The 21,527-nt window shown below is 41.3% G+C and overlaps 1 protein-coding gene across 1 annotated transcript in view; it reads left to right on the plus strand.

The window, feature by feature from the left end:
• The first annotated feature begins 9,363 nt into the window (after positions 1-9,363).
• The window catches only part of ST8SIA6 (ST8 alpha-N-acetyl-neuraminide alpha-2,8-sialyltransferase 6), a 149,753-nt gene continuing 137,589 nt past the window's right edge, over positions 9,364-21,527 (plus strand). The window contains exons 1-2 of the mRNA XM_053895106.1: positions 9,364-9,499; positions 10,009-10,107. Coding sequence (XP_053751081.1) covers positions 9,399-9,499; positions 10,009-10,107 — 200 coding nt within the window. The 5' untranslated portion in view covers positions 9,364-9,398. The remainder of the gene's footprint in view (positions 9,500-10,008; positions 10,108-21,527) is intronic.

Raw genomic sequence — 21,527 nt, forward strand, 5'->3', positions numbered from 1 at the left:
GATTTCCTGCTTTGTGATCAGAGAATACAATGTCTATAATAGGGTTTTTGCGGGGTTTGTTGTGATTTGCTTTGTGGAGTAGAATATGCCAGTTTTCAGAGGGATATCAGGTTAGCCTGAAAAGAATATTTCTTTTGAATTGTGTTGTGCAGTTCATGGATTTTCTAATTTTTTGTCTTCTTGAGAGAAAGCTGCATTGAATCTATCAAGTTTGTTTTGTACAATTTGAGGTTATGTTGTTGATTGTTCCCTACAGGTTCACGGTTTTTCTACCTAGCGCATTGTGCTTTTTATTGTTATGAAATGACCTACCTTGCTTTCAATAATACTTTCCACCTCCCTGTCTGTTTTGTCTCATATTGTTGTAGCTTTCCTTTTGGTTAGTATTTCTTTTGTATATGATTTTATATACTGTTATTTTCTTCTTTTCAATAACATTTTGTTTATTTTTATCTAATCTGTGAGTTTCTTTTAACTGCTGAGTTTATTTATATTCACTATGACAAAGAACATAACTGCATTTATTTATATGATCTTATTTTATGCTTTATTTTTCAATTCTTTTTTTGTTAATATTGAGCGAGAGAGACAGAGTATGAGCGGGGGTGGGGGTGGGGGCAAAGAGCAAGGGAGACACAGAATCTGAAGCAGGCTCCAGGCTCTGAGTTGTCAGCCCAGAGCTTGATGTGGGGCTCGAACTCATGAACTGTGAGATCATGACCTGAGCGGAAGTCTGGTGCTTAACCTACTGAGCCACCCAGGCGCCCCTATAGTGGATGTCTTAACATTTAAAAAGTACGTATTTGACTTAACGCTATATAAAGGTAATTACTATTGCTACTCGTCTCCTGAATAGACCAAGGGTCTTTGTGTGCTTCCACTCTGGTAGCCACTGTTGCCTTTCATGTTATTACTATTATTTTAGTTTGATCTCGCTTTGTGGTTCCCTTTGTAGATCAGTCATTATTTTGTATTATATAGCCAGTGTCAGTTTGCCATTTTCCTTCTTTACCTTTTTTCTTGCATTTCACTCCTTCCTTCTGGAATCCATTTGTTTGTTCCTGGAATGGACCATTTATAGATTTTCTTTTCAACAAGGGTCTGTGGGTGGTAAACATTGTCAGTGTGTGTAAACACTTTCTAGTTTACCTTCACATTTGTGTGATAGTTTAGCCAGTTACAAAATTTAATAATGATAAGTTTTTACCCTGGCTCTTGGAAGATTTAGTTAACTTTAGGGCTCTACTTTTGCTGATGAGAAATATACTGTAATCTAATTATCATTTCTTTGTAAGTTACATTTCTTTCCAAAGGCTTTGCTTTGGAGTTGCATAGTTTTATTACAGTGTATCTAGAGTTGGATGTATTTTTTTAAATTTTTTAAAACATTTTTATTTATTTTTGAGAGACAGACACAGAGCATGAGCAGGAGAGGGGCAGAGAGAGAGGGAGACACAGAATCTGAGACAGGCTCCAGGCTCTGAGCTGTCGGCATAGAGCCCGACGCCAGGCTCAAACCTACCAACTGTGAGATCACGACCTGAGCAGAAGTTGGACGCTTAACCGACTGAGCCATCCAGGTGCTCCCAGAGTTGGATATATTTTTATTCATCCTGGTCAGGACTTGTTGTCACTTTTATTTATTTATTTATTTATTTATTTATTTATTTATTTATTTATTTTTTTTTTAAAAATTTTTTTTTAACGTTTTATTTTATTTTTGAGACAGAGAGAGACAGAGCATGAACGGGGGAGGAGCAGAGAGAGAGGGAAACACAGAATCTGAAACAGGCTCCAGGCTCTGAGCTGTCAGCACAGAGCCCGATGCGGGGCTCGAACTCACAGACCGTGAGATCATGACCTGAGCTGAAGTCGGACGCTTAACCGACCAAGCCACCCAGGCGCCCCTTGTTGTCACTTTTAAATAAGGTTTCAAATCATTCATTAATTCTGAAAAGTTTATAGACATTCACTTTTCAAATATTACCTCTTCCCCATTCTTTCTATTCTCTTCTTCTGGAATTCCTGTTACACAAATGTTGGATTGTGGTAGGTTAAGATAGCCACACATTATTTATTGTTTCTCTTAGAGAAGGAGTCTGATTCCTCTCCCCTTAAATATATGCTAGACTTAGGGACTTGTTTGATCAATAGAATAGAGCAGAAGCAATGTCCTGGAATTTCTGTCACTAGCTTCTAAAAAACATGCAGCTTCTATCCAGGTCTGTCAGAACAGTGTCACTGGGAATGCTGAGCTTTAATGTAAGAAGTCTGAGCACCTTGAAATCACTACCATGGAGAGTTCATGTGTGGGCACTCAGGTTGATAATCTCAGCTTAATTTATCCTTTCAACAATCTCATCAAAGAGCAAGGCATGAGTGAAACCATACTGAACCTTCCAAATCACATTTGATAATATGTGATATATCAGTATCACCCAGCTAGGTACTGTCTCAATTCCTAACCTACAAAATCTTTAGGTATAATAAAATGTTATTGTTTTAAACCAGTGGGTGTTGGGGTGCAGCAGTAGATAACAGGATGGATTTTCCTCTTTTCTACAGGTCTTTAGCCATGCTTTCATATTTTCTATCTCTTTATCTTTCAATGGATATTTGTCTCAGATTGGTTTTCTGGGTCATTGATTCTCTCTTCAGCCAGGTGTTATCTTACCACTTGACCCATCATTGATTATTTTGATATCAATGACTATATATTTGTTTCTCACAGCTCTGTTGGTTCTTTAGGAACTCTTCTTTTATTATCATTCTTTCCCCACTGTGTCGATTCACCCTTCCATGTCCTTAATGATTTTAAACTTCATTGCTTTATGTTGTTTTTCTGATTACTGGTTTCATGATCCTCCCATTAGTGATAACTGTTGGGACATACTTATGGGTGAATTCCTTAAGTATTTTGTAATAGTAATATTAGAAAATATTTTTGTCTTTTGAGCTCATTTTTAGTGAGATTTCCTTTTCTTTGAGATTTTTTTTTATGGAACCAGAATAATGAGCAATTTCCTGCTATACACCTTAGAACTTCATTAGCCAGGGACCAATCTTTATGTCAACTTCAGAAAAAACTTGGGTGGGATAAAATTGGGCCACAAACTCAAATGAAGCCAAAGTTTTAGAATAAAACAAAATGCTTTCACCCAGAGCTCCGATGGAGACAAACAGTTGTCATTGTGAGGTGTGTGGATCTCTGTTTCTCTAGTTCACATATTTTGTTTTTAACACGAAACAAAGGTTTGCACAGAAATTTTAGTTCTAACTCTTTCTCCCTGGACTAGCCAGTACTCCCCTTTCACCTGCCGAAAAGATGTTAAAAGCAAACCTCCAGGGTGCCAGGACAATTGCATACTCCAGGTGAGTTCGGGGTCACATCGCACACTCGCTGCTCTTTCTTTTTTTTTCAGTTCTTTCCTCATTTCTGGTACCTGGGACTTTTCCTCTCTTTATTGAGAGCTCAGCTATGCATTTTCTTTTTTGGTTATATTTTATAAAACATTTCTAGGTGTTTGTAATAGATCCATGTATTGTGCCAACAGGTATTTCTATCCTTAGCTAAAAAAATCTGAGTTTTCTTTCTTTCTCTCTCCTTCGTTGGAAAATATTTATATATTTTTTATCCTTTTTTGGTAATAAGACAATTATTACTTTTTAAAACATAGCTGCCTTGTGATGATTTGATTCTATATATTCACCCTGAAAGATAAGGAAAGTAATGTACTTGTACTCCATCCTTCATTATTATTATTTCATATTTCCCACTATTTACTGTGAACTAGAGATTTTCCTTCCCAGATTTACTGTGTCAACTTCTAATTTTATATTTATGTAGTGATTTTTAAAGAAAAGGTAACACATTGTGAGTCTATTATTTAGACTCAATTCTATTTTCAAAATAATCTATTGCTCCTCTGAATTCCTTATGATCCATACTTCTTCATTGTGAATTCTTTATTTTGATTTGTGTTTTATGGTTGGATTATGGCTCCAATCGATTTTTTTCCAGGATATATACATAAGGAACATATATTCTGTTATTTTATTTTATTTTAATTTTAGTTTTTATAGTTTATTTATTTTGAGAGACAGCATGAGTTAGGGAGGGGCAGAGACAGAGAGGGAGAGAGAATCCTAAGCAGACCCTGCACTGCTGGCACTGAGCCCAACACTGGGGGCTCGGACTCACGAACTGTGAGATCCTGACCTCAGCTGAAATCCAGTTTGATGCTTAACTACTTAACCTCCTAATTGACTGGGACATCTAAATGCCCCTGTTTTTGTTTTTTGTTTTTTGAAAACATCATATGTAAAAATATTTGCTTTTTTTATAAAAGCTATCTTAGCTGGGTATAGAATTTTGAGGTCACATCTTTTCCACTCAAAAACCCTAGAAATATAGTTTTGTTCTCTCTGAGTCTAATGGTGCTGAGTCAAAGTCAGAAGTAGGATTAATTTCTACCTGTTTCTTCTGTCTTTAGGCTCTTAGGTTTCTTTGTTTTTGGATAATCTCTGCAGGAGAATGAATCATGAAGTTGTTTTCTGTAAATTTCTCTAGAACATCATGATTTCACATGAGTTCAGACAATGAGAACACAAAACATCTGCAGATTTATGTTATTTTATTTCAGTAAAATTTTCTTCCATTATATCCTTAATCATTTTTAATATTTCATTCTTTTGCTTTTAAAAATGAACCCTAATGCTTACACTGTATATATGTAATACCTGTCTTTGATACATACAATTGTTTTTCTAATCATTGTATTTTCCTTGTCCCTTTCCTTTATGTTTTCTGTAATTTTCATCAACCTAATCTCCTTAACACTGGTTCAGATTTTTGCCATCCAAATTCTGCTCAGGCTTCTAAGATGTAAGCTCTGCAATGGCTTTCGTTTGTTTGTTTTTTCTCTTGTTGTCAGCTCACTTCTTATACTGTTGCTTTGCCATGTCTTTTTCCAGTTCTTATTTCTTCTTTGGGTTTTTCTGTCATCATGTTTATATGTCATTTCCTGGTTAGTACGAAGTGATGGTTGCTTACCTTTTCTGCTGTTTCCTGGAATAAGTCTTGTTCCACAGTGCTTCCTTTTCATTTGCCCACTTTTTGAAACTTAGTTTTGCGTGAAGGGCTTCCTACTGGATATTATTTAGTTATTTTTCTGCTTACAGTTTAGGTGGTACACAATGAAGCAGTGGGGGAGAGAAGTTGAGGAGAGAATATGGCAGTTTTAGGTATATTATCTCTGTACCTCCAACTCCCATCCTCCAGACTTTTGAAATAGCTGAGGTTCTGCCTGGTCTTGCAAACTCTGGAATCAGAAAGGATACTCTGGGAGAAGCCAATTCAGTATAAAAACCAATGGCTTGAGGACCTTTTGTTTATTGAATACATAGAAAAGTACTCATTTTTCTTTGGTAAGTTAATCAGTAGCTATAATTTTTTTTTTTTTTTTGCACTATCTCTCTTCAAGATAAGCATTATCTCTAGATCATCATTCCTCTGCCTAGAAAGCTGTATTCACTGGAAACAGAAATATAGGTCACCATCTCTCTTTTAACTCCCTAACTCTGGCCATTTACACTAATTGCTACTCATTTTTGTTGTGACCTACTCCCAGACTTAGCTCTTCCAAATTGTGTGTTAGTAAGGCCTTCAAAAACTTTTCCATTCCCTCCACCCACCACAAATTTAAGTTCATAAAGAGGGTAGATGAGTCTTGAACATGGTATTCTTGGCCATTTGGTTCACCCTTCACAGATATTCTCAGGTGTTTGTGGAATGGGATTATGGCCATTGTATTATAGCTTCAGGATAAATAGTTTCCATTTCTCTTTTCGGTCCTTGATGATCTTTTAGGTGGATTTCAGGGAGAGGAATTTTAGAAGTCTGAATGTTTTATACATTAAAAATGTGTTTCACACTGTGAATAATAGCTCTTATTTTCTTATTCTGTAATTTTAGCTACACTGCAAATTGGATGTCTTATATATGTAAGACCCTATATGAAATTTGTATATCATCTTTAGACGATAGGTGTTCTATCTTTAAAGTTAAAACTACTTTATGCACAGAATTGCATCAATGTTTTATATTCAATTAGCAGTGGGAAAAATCTGTAATAAAACATACTTGGACACACAGCTCCCTCTCATACAAGGTTGCTGATTTCTTGAAGTGATTTCTACTTTTATTTATATCTTATGACTTATTGAAAATATGTAGCCTTGGTTATACTATCCTTATGAATTTCCTCCTCTAAGGAATAGTTTAATATTTATGAACATGCTATAGTAGCCTTCACAAATCTCTAATATTACTAAAACCAATCAAGCTGCTTGAAGACATTAGAAACCACCCTTTCTATCAGGGAGTTAAAAATGTCACCCAAATGAAGGAAAAGAATCTTGGGTGCATCAATTTTCTGTGTTTCTCTATATTGAGAGTTTCCACTCATGTGTAGCAGTGGCTACAGTAGCCATTTGATATTTGGGATTCTTCTTCATGCGTCCCCAAATCCGTGCACATGGAAATCTTTAAAACCTTACCCCCAAGATGAGAAACCCCAACGTCCAGGAAAGGTTTTCAATTACTTGGACATTTTTTATACAGCCTTACTTCCCAACCAGGTTTTAAAAGTTATTTTAGGAAAGTAAGGGCATTCATGGTGATAAATGAAGAATAACAAAGGCCAGTGAGGGTCAAATGCTGGGCAGACTGGGTGAGTGAGGTAGGTCACACCCCTGCTTGGACTTCTGCACAACAGCCTGAGTTTCTGTTTAGATTTTGGGCCTCAGCAGATTACTCAAAGTATCACATGGCACAGATCTTTGAGGTTGCTGGTCAAACCTCCTAATCTTAAATTACCAAAGACACCATTTTCCAGTTTGGGTTCTATGGCTGATAATATTTAAGGACTCATGTTTTTGTCAGTTTTTTTTTTTTTTATCTCTCAAGGATAAGCAGGATAATTCATATTTTACCAACCCAAGTCTTCATTTACAAAGCTTGTGGTAAAGTTCCCTACTGTCAAATTTTAACACTGGGTTCAGAATTCCCATTGCAAATTTACACTCAGTTTTCCAATTAAAATGGGCTTTTGTGAGTCCCCTGCTGATAGCCATTGGCTTGATAAAAAGTAACTTCATTTACAGCAAGGGTGTTAAGGGAGCCCAGTGCAGGCTGCCTCTTCTGCTGTTGCCTTGAGCCCAGCTGTGCTGAAATATTAAACTTTAGTAAATTAGGTGAAATTGCAGCTTCCTGGCTGATACAATAATGCCCTTTTCTTTTTCTGCAAACCATCTCCAGTATGAGTTGTCTGCACAATTCTGCTCTAAGAGAAATAAAATTCAGACTATCTTCCAAATCCAGACAACTTTTCATTTTCAGGATAATTGTGCTGTCTCCTGCTTATCTAACAGAATGCTTCAACTTTCAAACACGTAGTAATGGATTTCTTTATTGTTTTAGCACCACCTGAACACAGTATTAATGTATCATTACCATACTCAGATTAACAGCCATATTCCTAAAAACGTCAGTCTTACGTAAAAAGGCGCACATTTTTCTTTACTGATTGGTACGTATTTTAACAGTGACAGTGAGCTATGGAAGGAAACAGATTTCCGGTCACACCTATTTTCAGTGTTTTCTCCTTTTTCTCTTTAAGAAAAGTGTAAGTTCCTAGGCGTTTTATTCATGGACCAAACATTTATTGATCGACTGCTATGCGCAAAGCTCTGGTTTGTTTTCAACTAAATATTTTTAATGAGAGTAAATGCAGGATTAGCAGAATGCAACTAGGCAGCCCCTATGTCTTTTCTTGATATATGTTATTTTTTTTTTTCAGTAACAAAATCCCTGGCAACAGCTTCGTCGAGCTGTCTGGCCAACGTGCTCCCCCAAAGGGTCTCACGTGGGTCTTCCACGTTAAGGCCTGATGCCTCTAGGAGACTCCAACTGAAATACAAATATTTCTGTCACTCGGGAAAGCTAACTCATGAAAGCCTTTTCAAAAGTTTAAAAGCCTTTGCCAAATAACTTATCGAGGTATTTGCAATACGGTAGAGTCCAGGGGTCGCTTTTGGAAAAATCTCAAATCTGTACAGAACTAGAGAGACCGGTCTAATGAGTCCCCACATAACAATTATGGGGTTTGTAATTTACTGAAGTTCCTCAAGGGTTGAGTCAGGAGCAAAACTGAGTTTGCGCAGCTGGGGGTAGTTGGGCCAGAGACACTGAACAGGAGAGCCAGGCTCTATCACACTGTCACAGAATCATTTTCCTACAATGAAATACTAAGAAATGAGATCTAACCAATATGATCTAGACCAATAGGATTTAGATCAGGGGTCTGCTATTATTATTATCATTTTTTCTGAAAAGAGGCAGAAAATAAATACTTTAGGCTTTGTGGGCCAAAGGATCTTTGTCGCCACTACTCAACTTTGCCCTCGCGACGCAAAAGCAGCCACAGGTAACACGGCCATATGCAGCCATGGATAAAACAAAGGAACGGGCACGTAGGTGTTCCAAAGAAAACTATTTACAAAAACAGGCTGCGGCCCAATTCCGCCTTCGGGTGGTAGTTTGCCAACTCCTAAGGATTGCACGGCCCCTGGAAATCCATTCTCTGTGCCTCTGAATCTGCGTCGCAGCAAGGGGAGGGTACCCCTTCCCTCGGGTACCAGGATCTACCCAACAAAACCAAGTCCCTAGCGACCTTTGCGTGGGGCGGTCCAGCTGAACGACTACACAGTTTTGAAAGTTTTGAAGTGGGCCCTTTCTTCTCTCCTCTTCCACCCCCTCCAAGTCCTCGCTGTGCCCCGCAGGGACGCAGAACGAGTTGTGGTGTGCTTGAGCGAGCTGCGTGGGCTCCGGAGAAGAGCCCGCGGGCACCCGGGAGAAGGCGAGGGCGCACAAAAGTTGGAGCCCAATCAGCACCGAGTCCAGCTCGCGAGTCCCAACCTTCAGGTGACCCCGCGCGGCGGCGGCGGCGGCGGCAGCGGCAGCGGCGGCGGCGGCGGCGGCGGCGGCGACCAGAGCCCGCAGCAGCTCGGAGCGCCTCCGGCAGGAGAGGAGGCGAGCGCGGCGAGTCGCCACCGCCACCCGAACGCCGAGCTCCGCGGTCCGGGGCTGGGCGCCAGAAGGCGAGAGCCGGCACACGCGCCCTCTCCCTTTGCCCCCGCACGGCGTGCGGGTTGGGCCGGGGCGCCGGGGAGTGCGGGCCCGCGCCGCGCGCCGTCGTCGCCCCTCCCCGCCGCCTTTGAACACTGGAGGTGTGCGCGGCTGCGGCGGCGGCGGCGGCGGCGGCGGGAGCGGCGAGTCGGGCCGGCCGGGCTGCGCTTCGCCGGGGCAGCCGCGGCGGCGGCCGTGCGCGGGGATCAGGATGCGGCCGGGGGGCGCGCTGCTCGCCCTGCTCGCCGGCCTGCTGCTGTCGCTGCTGCTGCGCCTGCTCTGGTGCTCCACCGACGCGCCCGCCCGCTCCAGGTACCCCCAGCCGCCGCGCCCCGGGCCGACCCCCGCCTTGCGCGCGCGCGCCCAGCCCCCCTCCCCCCGCCCCGGGGACCCCCGCCGCCGAGCCGCCCCACTCGGGGCGCGGACTCTCGGCCGCCGCGGAGGGCAGCCGACGGGCGGCGGCCGCACGAGGGTGGGCCGGGAAGCGGGGCGTCCAGGAGGCAGGGCTGGCCGGGTGGGGGTGACCGAGGGGCGACGCTCGGACCGGGCGGGCACCCGCCGTGGCGGAGAGGGTTGCGAGGGCTCCGGCGGGCGTCGCCGCGGAGCGGGACCTGCCGTCGGGTCCCCGGCAGTGTCCCGGGCTCGCCGTTCTGGTCCGTGCTTTCCCTCCCTGCACGCCCTACGCGGCTTCAAACTCCGGGGCTTGGGAGCCGCTGGGGGAGCCGGGGCGCGCGGGGACGCCCCGGCCAGGTGCGAGCGCGCGGCCGCTGCCGAGGCTGCCAGCGAGGTGTAACAACTTAGTTTTCTTCCCGGCTGTGCAGGCTCTCGGTGGAGGAGAGCAGGGACGCCACCCGCGGCACCCCCGCCGCGCTGAGGTCGCTCCGGAGCCCGGCCACCCAGCTGCCGCGCCCCACGAACAGGTACCCGCGGCGCCGGGCGGGCGGGCGGGCGGGGGCTCGGCGGCTGCGGGGCGCGGGTGGGGCACGGCTGCACCCGCAGGACTCGCTTGGAGGTGTCTGGCTGGGACCGCAAGACTGAGTGGGTTTGGTCGTGTGTGTGTGTGTGTGTGTGTGTGTGTGGCCCCTCACACTCCCTCAGCCTCCTCTGTAAAGACTGTTCCTCCGTGTAGAGGTTCTTGGAACCAAGGGAGATGCTCAAACAGCTGCATTTTAAAAAATGGGTGCCCGGGCCCCTTCTGCATAACCGTGTGTTGAAAACCCCCAAGAGAGGCAGCTCAGCCTGTCTATAGAGGGATGGTCGGTGTGCTTTTTGTCTTTATGCTATCCAGTGCACCCGGGTAAGATTCACGTTTGGGGAATTCTGTGCACAGCGTTGAGAATGTTTTGTCTCCTTAGTGAATGGAGACTTAAAATTGTTCTTTTTCACTTCGAGGACTATTTATCCGTGTGCAATCATTTTTTGGTTTAAATCTTTTTTTTTCTGATTATAAAAGTAATTCATGCTTGTTGCAGAAAGTTCGATAAAATGAGAAATGTATTAAAAAATATTCACCGAGAGCTCTGCCACCCAGAGATCATATTAAGGCTTTGGTCTGTATTCTTCCAGGAGTTTTTCCTCTGTAGGTATATTTAAAAAATACACTGAAGATTATACTTTATTGTTTGTGTTCTGCCTTTTTTCCTAAAAACCTGGACACATGCAGTACATTTCATTAACCGCCCCCCACCCCCACGGCAACATTGCTTCTGATTGTTGCATAATTTATCATATGAATGTGCCATCATCTGTTTAACTGTGCTTCCAGATATTTAGATTGTTTCCTGTTCTGTTTTTATTTGCTGTTAATAATTCTATTAAGTGTATCTGTGTATATAAATCTTTATCTTCATCTTAAATTCTCCAGTATCCAGTGAGAGAAGTGGTATTATTAGGTTAGGGTATGTACATTGTAGGTTCCAAATACACATGGCCAATTACATCCTCGAAGAGTTGATTCAATTTACATTTTCACCCGAAGAATGTACTGCTTTGGGCCTCAGCATTGCTATTATTACTTCAATTTTGTGTCCTGTCTCTTTTCCTCTGCTTATCTCTTGTGACTCCCTTTCCCTCTGTGTTTCCTTCTGTATATTCTTGGCTCTTGGACCATCTGAATCTTCGGATTGCATGACCCCAGACTCCTGTGTGGCTCCTGCTCGGTCCCGAGAAGTGTTGGGGGGGGGGGGAGGGGGAGCCTGGAAGAAATCTTGAAGTGCAGAAACAACCTCTCACAAAATTCCTGTGCTGGAATTTTACAGCATGTTAGAGGCACAAAGAAATCCTGGAGTCACAAGGCTTTTGAGAAAAACTGTGGCCTCTAGTTTTATGTTTTGCAGGGTTATATACTCTAGATAGCATAGCTTTCCAGTGATTTGGGGAACATTCCATCTCTTTCCAGGCCTTAGTGCTGTTACCCATTTTCGCGTTTCCCCTTGGAGAAATTAGAAAGAATGCACTAATTGAATTATCTGGTCCTAGGCCTTTTTTGAGGTAATTCTTTGATGAATTTTTCAGCTTCTTTTGGCATACTTCTTTTCTACTTTGCATACTTCTTGAGCTAATAGAGGTAATTCATATGTTTTCTCTGAATCTGGTTCAAAGATTCTTTAGACCATTCTGTTATGTTTTTTAAAACCCTGTCTGGTTTATCTCCCTTTTATCACTTATGATCTTTATTATTTATGTAGCAGGGGTACGATTTTTAATTTATGCTACTAGATTATGTAGGAAATTCTAATTTCTTATTTTTTCTGTAGCTGATCTGCTTGCTGTTTCCTTCATGAGCCCCGCACTGCAGGTAATAGGTGAAAGTTATCATATAATAGTAATGCTAATAGCAGTTAAGGATGGCCAACACTTACTGAATGTTTTAATGGACCAGATACTGATATAAGCACTTTACATTTATTAGCTCACAGCCAGTTGGGAAAGCTGCAGCTTGTGGTTCGTTCTTCTTCCTCAGGTGTTCTACCCTACTGGGACCCCGCTGTATCAACCTCACCTGAGTGAGCTTCTGATGCTCCCTCTCAGGGATCTGGTGAAGATTCTCTTTTAGTCCTATCTTGCATTGTCACTCTGCGACATTTGCTCTGATGCTCTCTCAACTAGCTCCGGCCAGCTCGCTTCACAGCCAGTCTTGGCTATTTCTGGAACCCATCTAAACATAGAAGAACCAAAGCTGGTTCAGGAAATTAACTATCAGGGCCTCCCTCTACTTGCCCCATGCCCTACTCTAAGTTAATTTCAGGATGGGAGGTGGCCCAAGAGGTGATCTCTTTGCAGAGTCCCAGTTGGGGGAGGAGGCCAAACCCCCTCTACCCTTTGTGGTTACCCTTACCTTTCTGTCCCCAAGCCAGAGCTCTCCTCTTCCTTTTTCTGTCTTCTTTCCACCCTTGCTCCCAGTTAGAAATGTGAAGGTTACCCCTGTCCTTCCTATTTTCTTTTGTCCTGACTCAGACTTCCAGGCCTGATTCAAACCTAAGCCTTAATGGTGATTTGTGGGGACCAGGAGTAAAAAGGTTGAGAAAGCTCCAGGAGCTGTGTCTTCCAAGTAAGATGGCTAATTGCTAAAGAGGCAGAATGAGAGGAATTTGGAAAATCTTTTCTTGGGGCAGTAGCATATCTTGTTTTGCTTAGCTAAAGCTGAATATCACCTTATGCTTTCTCTTTGCATTTTTTCAGTAACAAGTCTTTCTCGCTCCAGATTCCCCCAAAGGATGCTTTAAAATGACTTTGGGAAAAGTCATGTCAAAGTCAGAAAGACAAAAGAGAAAAATTTAATAATAATTCTCAAAATATAACCCCATTACAATGGATGCTTTCTCTTTCTAATAAGCTTTGCCAAAGTCTGTCATGGGTTGGTTCATACAACCAGCTCTTGAATTTATTTGTCAATTCTGATATTTTTTCCATGTTGTATTTCCTTTGTGTTACCTTTTTTTTTTTAAGTCATACCTTTTTTTTCCAACTTAATGCCTTGAAGTGAATGCTTTTTTCCCCCCATTTTTCTTTGTAACAGAAATATTTATTACTAAATATTTTCTACTAAAATTTACTACTGTGATTTTTCCTTTGAATACAGCTTTGGATCTGTTCCTTAAGTTTGGATACATAGTGTTCAGATTTTTAAAAATATATTCTAAATTGTTTATAATTACATTAAAATTTTAAATAATTTTTATCTCCATAGTTATTGAGGAGAGTGCTTTTTAAAAAAAATTTTTAATGTTTATTTATTTTTGAGAAAGAGAGAGTGGGGGAGGGACAGAGACAGAGGGGCTCAGAGGGGACAGCAGAGAGCCCACATCGTGGGGCTCCCAACTCACCAACCATGAGATCATGACCTGAGCCGAAGTTGGACGCTTAACCGACTGAGCCACCCAGGCGCCCCAAGAGTACTTTTAAATTTACAAGTCGTTGGAATTAAAAAAAAAATACTAATTGAATATTCTTTTCTTTTTGAATACTTTTTTCTTCATGTTAATTTCATTTTTTGATTATAAAAGAAGTCCAGGAAAATCTGCTATAATGCCATGAAGTTCTCAAATTAGGAGAGATTGGACTATGGCGATGTTAATCACGTGGCCAGAGCAAGGCTCTCTAACTAGCCGGCCTGGAATTCCAGGGTCCCTCCGTGGAACGATCCAGGTGCCCGTTGTGGCTTGGCACCTGTTAGTGCAGCGTCCATTCTGGCTTCAGCATCCGTAGTGGGGATTCAGGAGCTGTGGCTGGCTGGGCTTTCCTGGGTAGCAGCAGCTGTGCTTTGAAAGTCCTGCTTGTTGTTGCCCACGTCAGTGCGCCATCTGGGATGATAGGACTGTGAGTTTTCCGGAGATGTGGGGACCCTCCTTCTACTTTTCTGCTCTCCCATAGAGCTTCACCTGCTTGTTTCCATTAATGGGCTGTCTTCGCACACTCCCTGTGACCCTTTCTCCCTGCGGTAGAACTTTGACTCGTCCCTGTTTGAGACCCCGGCTTCCAGGGAGGGCAGACATCAAGTATCAGTTGTCTTATATCCCAAGTCATTACTGTAGGGAACGTCATGCAGAGATTTTATTTCACGTTTTTTTTTTTTTATTAAAAGCTTTTTTAAAGTTTACTTGTTTTTAAGAGAGAGAGACAGATTGCGAACGGGAGAGGGGCAGAGAGAGGGAGACACAGAATCTGAAGCAGGCTCCAGGCTCCTCCCTTTCAGCACAGAGTCTGATGCGGGACTCAAACTCACTAATCTTGGGATCGTGACCTGAGCGGAAGTCGGACACAACCGGCTGAGTCACCCTGGTACCCCTTACTTCATGTTTTTTAGATGAACACAGAGGGAAAAATAAAAACTGCCTGTCATTTCAGCGTCCAAAAGATGGGTGCTCTTCATATTTTTGATAACTTGGCATACAGATACCTGGTAATTTTGCTGTGCATATTTTGGTATGGGTTAGTAATGCTTTTTAACAACATCTCAACTCTTCTTCATGTCACTGGTCTTCTGCAACATCATCTTTAGAACATAGTGTTTGAATGTGTGCCTGGACCGGAATTTACGTATTCTTTCCTTTTGCACAATTGGGGTATTTATTCTTTTCGATTTCTATTTATACTCTAATATGAACCGCTTTGTATCCTTGCACATACTCTTGATTATTCAGATAAATTAATAGAAGTGGAGGGGCTTGATCAAAGGATATGTGACATTTCAAAACGTCGCTGTGACTCGTCCAGCAATAATAGTTGATTCCAACTTTCATTCACGTTAGCAATGTGTGAGAGTGACCACTGACTCCAACTCTTAAATTTTTTTTTTTTAACGTTTATTTATTTTTGGGACAGAGAGAGACAGAGCACGAACAGGGGAGGGGCAGAGAGAGAGGGAGACACAGAATCGGAAGCAGGTTCCAGGCTCTGAGCCATCAGCCCAGAGCCCGACGCGGGGCTCGAACTCACGAGCCGCGAGATCATGACCTGAGCTGAAGTCGGACGCTTAACCGACTGAGCCACCCAGGCGCCCCTACAACTCTTGACTGTTCTGTGTATTCGACTCTCTTCATCTTTCCAGTTTCATTCCCAAGAGATAATCATTTTATTTATGTCTCAATTTGTATTTATTTGTTTACCAGTGTGTTTAACTTTTAAGATGTTTTTTATTTTATTTTTTTCTAAGTTGGCTTTTCATACTCTTGATATTCATATCAAGATGCTGTTTTCTTAGTGATTTATAAGAGGTTTAGGAAGACCAAAAATAGAAAAGTTATTTACTGTGCATTTAAATTGATTTTCTAATTTAGTTAACATTTAATTACGTCTGTGGTTATGTAATCTGTACAAGTTTTCAACCTTTCTGTATTCCTGTCATTTATATCTACTTTTCTTTCTCAATTCTGCTTCTGAATTGATAAACTTACTGATCATTTATTGATGTATTGGTTATGCTAAGTGTACATTTTAAATGCACTCTTACATATTTAAACCTTTACTCGCTGTACAACTTCTTTTGGTGTGTGGCGAAAGGGGTGAGCTTTTATTTTATTTTTTTTAACGTTTATTTTTTTTTCAAAAAATTTTTTTTTTTTTTCAACGTTTATTTATTTTTGGGACAGAGAGAGACAGAGCATGAACGGGGGAGGGACAGAGAAAGAGGGAGACACAGAATCGGAAACAGGCTCCAGGCTCTGAGCCATCAGCCCAGAGCCCGACGCGGGGCTCGAACTCACGGACCGTGAGATCGTGACCTGGCTGAAGTCGGACGCTCAACCGACTGCGCCACCCAGGCGCCCCTAACGTTTATTTATTTTTGAGACAGAGAGAGACAGAGCATGAGTGGGGGAGGGGCAGAGAGAGAGGGAGACACAGAATCAGGCTCCAGGCTCCGAGCCATCAGCACAGAGCCCGATGTGGGGCTCAAACTCTTCTACCAGGAGATCATGACCTGAGCCGAAGTCAGACGCTCAACCGACTGAGCTACCCAGGCACCCCGGGGTGAGCTTCTATTAAGCTATTATTCTATCGTGTGCTTTCTCCTTTGAGAATTCTTTTTCTTAAATTTGAATTAAACTCTTGCTTACAAATCTAGAAATACTGAGTATAGATTCTTTCTTTAAAATTTTTTTAATGTTTATTTATTTTGAGAGAGAGAGACAGAGGGAGACAGAGTGTGAGCAGGGGAGGGGCAGAGAGAGAGGGAGACACAGAATCTGAAGCAGGCTTCAGGCTCTGAGCTGTGAGCTCAAACCGACGAACCGTGAGATAGTGACCTGAGCCAAAGTTGTATGCTTAACTCACTGAGCCACCCAGGCGCCTCAGGGTGCAATTGTTATTTTTCACATATAAGTACTGAAATATTGCATCCTGACTCCACTGTTTTTGGTTTCTGTCTTCAAATTTTTTAAGATTTCTGTTCTTCTATTGTCTGCCTTTTAGGGCCCTGAAAAACAAATAGGAGCAGTCTTAACTTTCCATTTTTCTTTTCTTAAATTTATTGATTTATTTTGAGAGAGGAGGGGGAGAGAGAGAGAGAGAGAGAGAGAGAGAATATCACAAACACAGAGCCCCATGCAGGGCTCAGCCTCACGAACCTTGAGATCATGACCCAAACTGAAATCAAGAGTCGGATGCTTAACCTACTGAGCCACCCAGGCTCCCCTTAACTTTTATTTTTTCAAAAGTCACCTGTTTGATGATTTGTTTTATGGATCTGGAGAGGATTTTTCTTTCTACTTAAAAATTGTTAATTTTCCAGTGATATGTCTTTTGGGTGACCTCTTGGAATTAATTTTGTCGGTAAACTTTTTTAATCCACTGGCCTATTTATTCTTTTTTGTGTCCTATCATGGATTATTTGATGTGTTCCACACATTCTGACTGTATTCTGTGAATTGATTTTTCATTTTCTGTCCTGCATTGCTATACTTCTTCGCCACCATTGCCTTTCCATGTAAACAATTATTATTTTTTTTTTAGTGTGGTTTTCTCTGTGTGTTTGTGTGTGTGTGTGTGTGTGTGTGTGTGTTTTCCCACTGCCCTCTGGGAAGGCTGCTCAAAGCTGTCCTCTACATTACTGAATTATTTCTCTGTAGTGTCAGTTCTCTGTTTTGCCCTGTCTAAAACAGTAAATCTATTACATTTTTATTCTTTACAATTTTTTTCTCCTCTCAGCCTGCACCTTATCACATCAATTTACTTACATCTTAGAAAGCATCTAAGTAAACTTTTTTTTTTAATTTTTTTTTTTATTTATTTTTGGGACAGAGAGAGAGACAGAGCATGAACGGGGGAGGGGCAGAGAGAGAGGGAGACACAGAATCGGAAACAGGCTCCAGGCTCCGAGCCATCAGCCCAGAGCCTGATGCGGGGCTCGAACTCACGGACCGTGAGATCGTGACCTGGCTGAAGTCGGACGCTTAACCGACTGTGCCACCCAGGCGCCCCCTAAGTAAACTTTTAATAAACCTCACCCTCCATTTCTAACTTCAAGTTTTCTTGCATTTTATTGAGAACACAAAGCAAATGCTTTCTCAAGATTTCTTCTGTTTCTTATAGTGAATATCTTTTAAAAGTACAATTTTTTCTTACATCTTGGGAACACTGTTCTCCCAAGTTAGAGAATATTTTTTTAACATTTATTTAAATTCCAGTTAGTTGACATACAGTGTTATATTAGTTTCAGGTGTACAATATAGTGATTCAACCCTTCATACGTTACCCAGTGCTTATCTTAAGTGCACTCCTAAATCCCCATCATCTATTTAACCCATTCCCCCCACCCACCTCCCCTCTGGTAACCTTCAGTGTGTTGTCTATAGTTAAGAGTCTGTTTCTTGATTTACCTCTCCTTTTCTTTTTTCTCCCCTTTGCTCATTTGTTTTGTTTCTTAAATTCCACATATGAGTGAAATCATATGGTATTTGTCTTTCTCTGACTGACTTATTTTGCTTAGGGTAATACTCTAGCTCCATCCACATCATTGCAGACGGCAAGATTTCATTCTTGTTTATGGCTGAGTGATATTCCATTGTATGTATGTATCACATCTTCAGCGAGTCATCAGTCAGTGGACACTTGGGCTGTTTCCAAAGTTTGGCTGTTGTAGATAATGCAGCTGTAAACATTGGGGTACAATATCCCTTTGAATTAGTGTTTTTGTATTCTTTGGGTAAATACCTACTAGTGCCATTGCTGAATCCTAGGGTAGTTCTATTTTTAACTTTTTGAAGACCCTTCATACTGTTTTCCAGAGTATTCTCATCAACATCAACAGTGCAGCGGGTTCCCCTTTCTCCACATCCTTGCCAACACCTTGTGTTGTTTGTTGTGTTGTTGATTTTAGCATTCTGACAGGTGGGAGGTGCTATCTCATTATAGTTTTGATTTGTATTCCCTGATGATATGCGATGGTGAGCATCTTTTCCTGTGTCTATTGGCCATATGTGTGTCTTCTTTGGAAAAGTGTCTATTCATTTCTTCTGTCCATTTTTTAATTGTTTTTTGGGGTGTTGAGTTTTATAAGTTCTTCCTATATTTTGGATATTAACCACTTATCAGATATATCTTTTGCAGATGTCCTCTGTAATTCCATAGGGTGCCTTTTAGTTTTATTGATTATTTTCTCCACTGTGTAGAAGTTTTTGTTTTGATGTAGTTCCAGTAGTTTATTATTTTTAATTTAATTAATTAATTTATTTATTTTGAGAGAGAGACAGAAAGAGAGAGAGTGAGGGCACATGTGCAGGTGAGTGGGGTAGGGGCAGAGAGAGAGGGGGAGAGAGACAGAATCTCAAGCAGGCTTTACACTGAGCACAGATCCTGACACGGGGCTCAGTCGCACGACTGTGAGATCAGGACCTGAACCAAAGTCAAGAGTTGGACACTTAACTGACTGAGCCACCCAGGCACCCCCAATAGTTTATTTTTGATTTTGTTTCCCTTGCCTCAGGAGACATGTCTAGTAAGAAGTTGCTACAGTCCACGTCCAAGAGGTTACTGCCCGTGTTCTCCTCTAGGATTTTAGTGGTTTCATGTCTCACATTTAAGTTTTTAATCTATTTTGAATTTACTTTTGCGTATGATGTAAGAAAGTGGTCTAGTTTCATTCTCTTACATGTCGCTGTTCAATTTTCCCAACACCATTTGTCGAAGAGACTTTTTCCTCATTGCAGATTCTTCCCTGCTTTGTTGAAGATTAATTGACTATGTAGTTGTGGGTTCATTTCTGGGTTTTTTATTCCATTCTGTTGATCTCCGTGTCTATTTTGTGCTGGTACTGCACTCTTGTGATGACTACATCTTTGTAATATAACTTAAAATCCTGAATTGTGATGCCTCCAGCATTGCTGTTCTTTTTCAAGGTTGCTTTGGCTATTCCGGGTCTTTTGTGGTTCCATACAGATTTTAGGATTGTTTGCTACAGCTCTGTGAAAAATGCTGTTGGTGTTTTGATAAGGAGTTCATTGAATGTGTAGATTGCTTTGGGTAGTATCGACATTTTAACAATATTTGTTCTTCCAACCCACAAGCGTGGAGTATCTGTCCATTTCTTCTTTTTTAAGTTTATTCATTAATTTTGAGAGAGAAAGAGAGAGAGAGCTGGGGAATGGCAGAGAGAGAGAGGAAGAGAGAGGATCTCAAGCAGGCTCCACACTGTCAGCATGGAGCCTGACGTGGGGCTCGAACTCATGAACTGTGAGATGGTGACCTGAGCTGAAATCAAGAGTCAGATGCTTAACCGACTAAGCCACCCAAGTGCGCCTGTCTTTCCATTTCTTTGTGCCCTCTTCGGTTTCTTTCATCAGCGTTTTGTTTTCAGAATCCAGGTCTTTCACCTCTTTCGTTAGGTGTATTTCTAGGTATCGTGTGGTTTGGGGTGCAATTAAATGGGGTTGATTCTTTAATTTCTCTTTCTGCTGCTTCATTATTGATGTATAGAAATGCAACAGATTTCGGTACATTGATCTTGTATCCTGTAACTTTACTGAATTCATGTATCAGTTCTAGCAATTTTTTGGTGGAGCCTTTCGGGTTTTTGATGTATATAGGGTCGTGTCATCTGCAAAGAGTGAAAATTTTGCTTCTTCCTTGCCGATTTGGACGCCTTTTATTTCTTTTTGCTGTCTGATTACTGTGGCTAGGACCTCTAGTACTGTGTTAAATAAAACGGATGAGAGTGGACATCTCTGTCTTGTTCCTGACCATAGGATGATATTAGCTGTGGGTTTTTGTTGTATCACCTTGGTTATGTCGAGGAATGTCATACTTTGTTGAGGTTTCTTACCATGAATGGATGTTGTACTTTGTCAAATGCTTTTTCTGCGTCTATTGAGAAGATCATTTGGTTCTTAGTCTTTCTTTTATTTATGTGGTGTATCCTGTTGTGTGATTTGCAAATATTGAACCACGGTTGCAACCCAGGAATAAATCCCACTTGCTTGTGGTGAATGATTCTTTTAATGTATTGTTGGATTCAGTTGGCTAGTATTTTATTGACAGTTTTGCATCCATGGTCATCAGGGATATTGGCCTGTACTTCTCATTTTTAGCGGACTCTTTGTCTGGTTTTGGCATCAGGGTAATGCTGGCCTCATAGAATGAATTTGGAAGTTTCCAAATTTTTTTGAAACTGTTTGAAATTGAACAAGTTTTTGAAATTGTTTCAGAAGAAAAGGTATTAACTCTTCTTGAAATGTTTGGTAGAATTCAGCTGTGAAGCCAACTGGCCTTCGATTTTTGTTTATTGGGAGATTTTTTATTACCGATACAGTTTCTTTTCTGGTTATCAGTCTGTTCTATTTCTTCCTGTTTCAGTTTTGGTAGTTTGTGAGTTTCTAGGAATGTATCCATTTTTCCAAGATTGCCCAGTTTGTTGGCGTATAATTTTTCATAGTATTCTCTTATAATTATATTTCTGTGGTGTTGGTTGTTCTCTCTCCTCTTTCATTCATGATTTTACCTATTTGGGTCCTTTCTCTTTTCTTTTTGATAATTCTGGCTAGGGATATAGCAATTTTGTTAATTCTTTCAAAGAACCAGCTCTTAGTTTCATTGACCTGTTCTACCATTTTTTTGTTGTTGTTGTTTCTGTATTGTTTATTTCTGCTTTAATCTTTATTATTTCTCTTCTTTTGTTGGCTTTAGGCTTTTTTTTTTTTTTTTCTGTTCCTTTTCTAGCTCCTTAAGGTATATGGTTAAGTTGTATATTTGGGTCCTTCCTTGCTTCTTGAGATAGGCCTCAATTGCAATGTATTTTCCTCTTAGGACTGCCTTTGCTGCAGTCCAAAGGTTTTGGACTGTTGTGTTTTCATTTTCATTTGCTTCCATGTATTTATTAGTTTCTTTTTAAAATTCCTGGCTAACCCGT

Source organism: Panthera pardus, unplaced genomic scaffold (assembly GCF_024362965.1).
Source record: "Panthera pardus isolate Hobbes unplaced genomic scaffold, ASM2436296v1 HiC_scaffold_6, whole genome shotgun sequence".
NCBI classification, from domain to species: domain Eukaryota; kingdom Metazoa; phylum Chordata; class Mammalia; order Carnivora; family Felidae; genus Panthera; species Panthera pardus.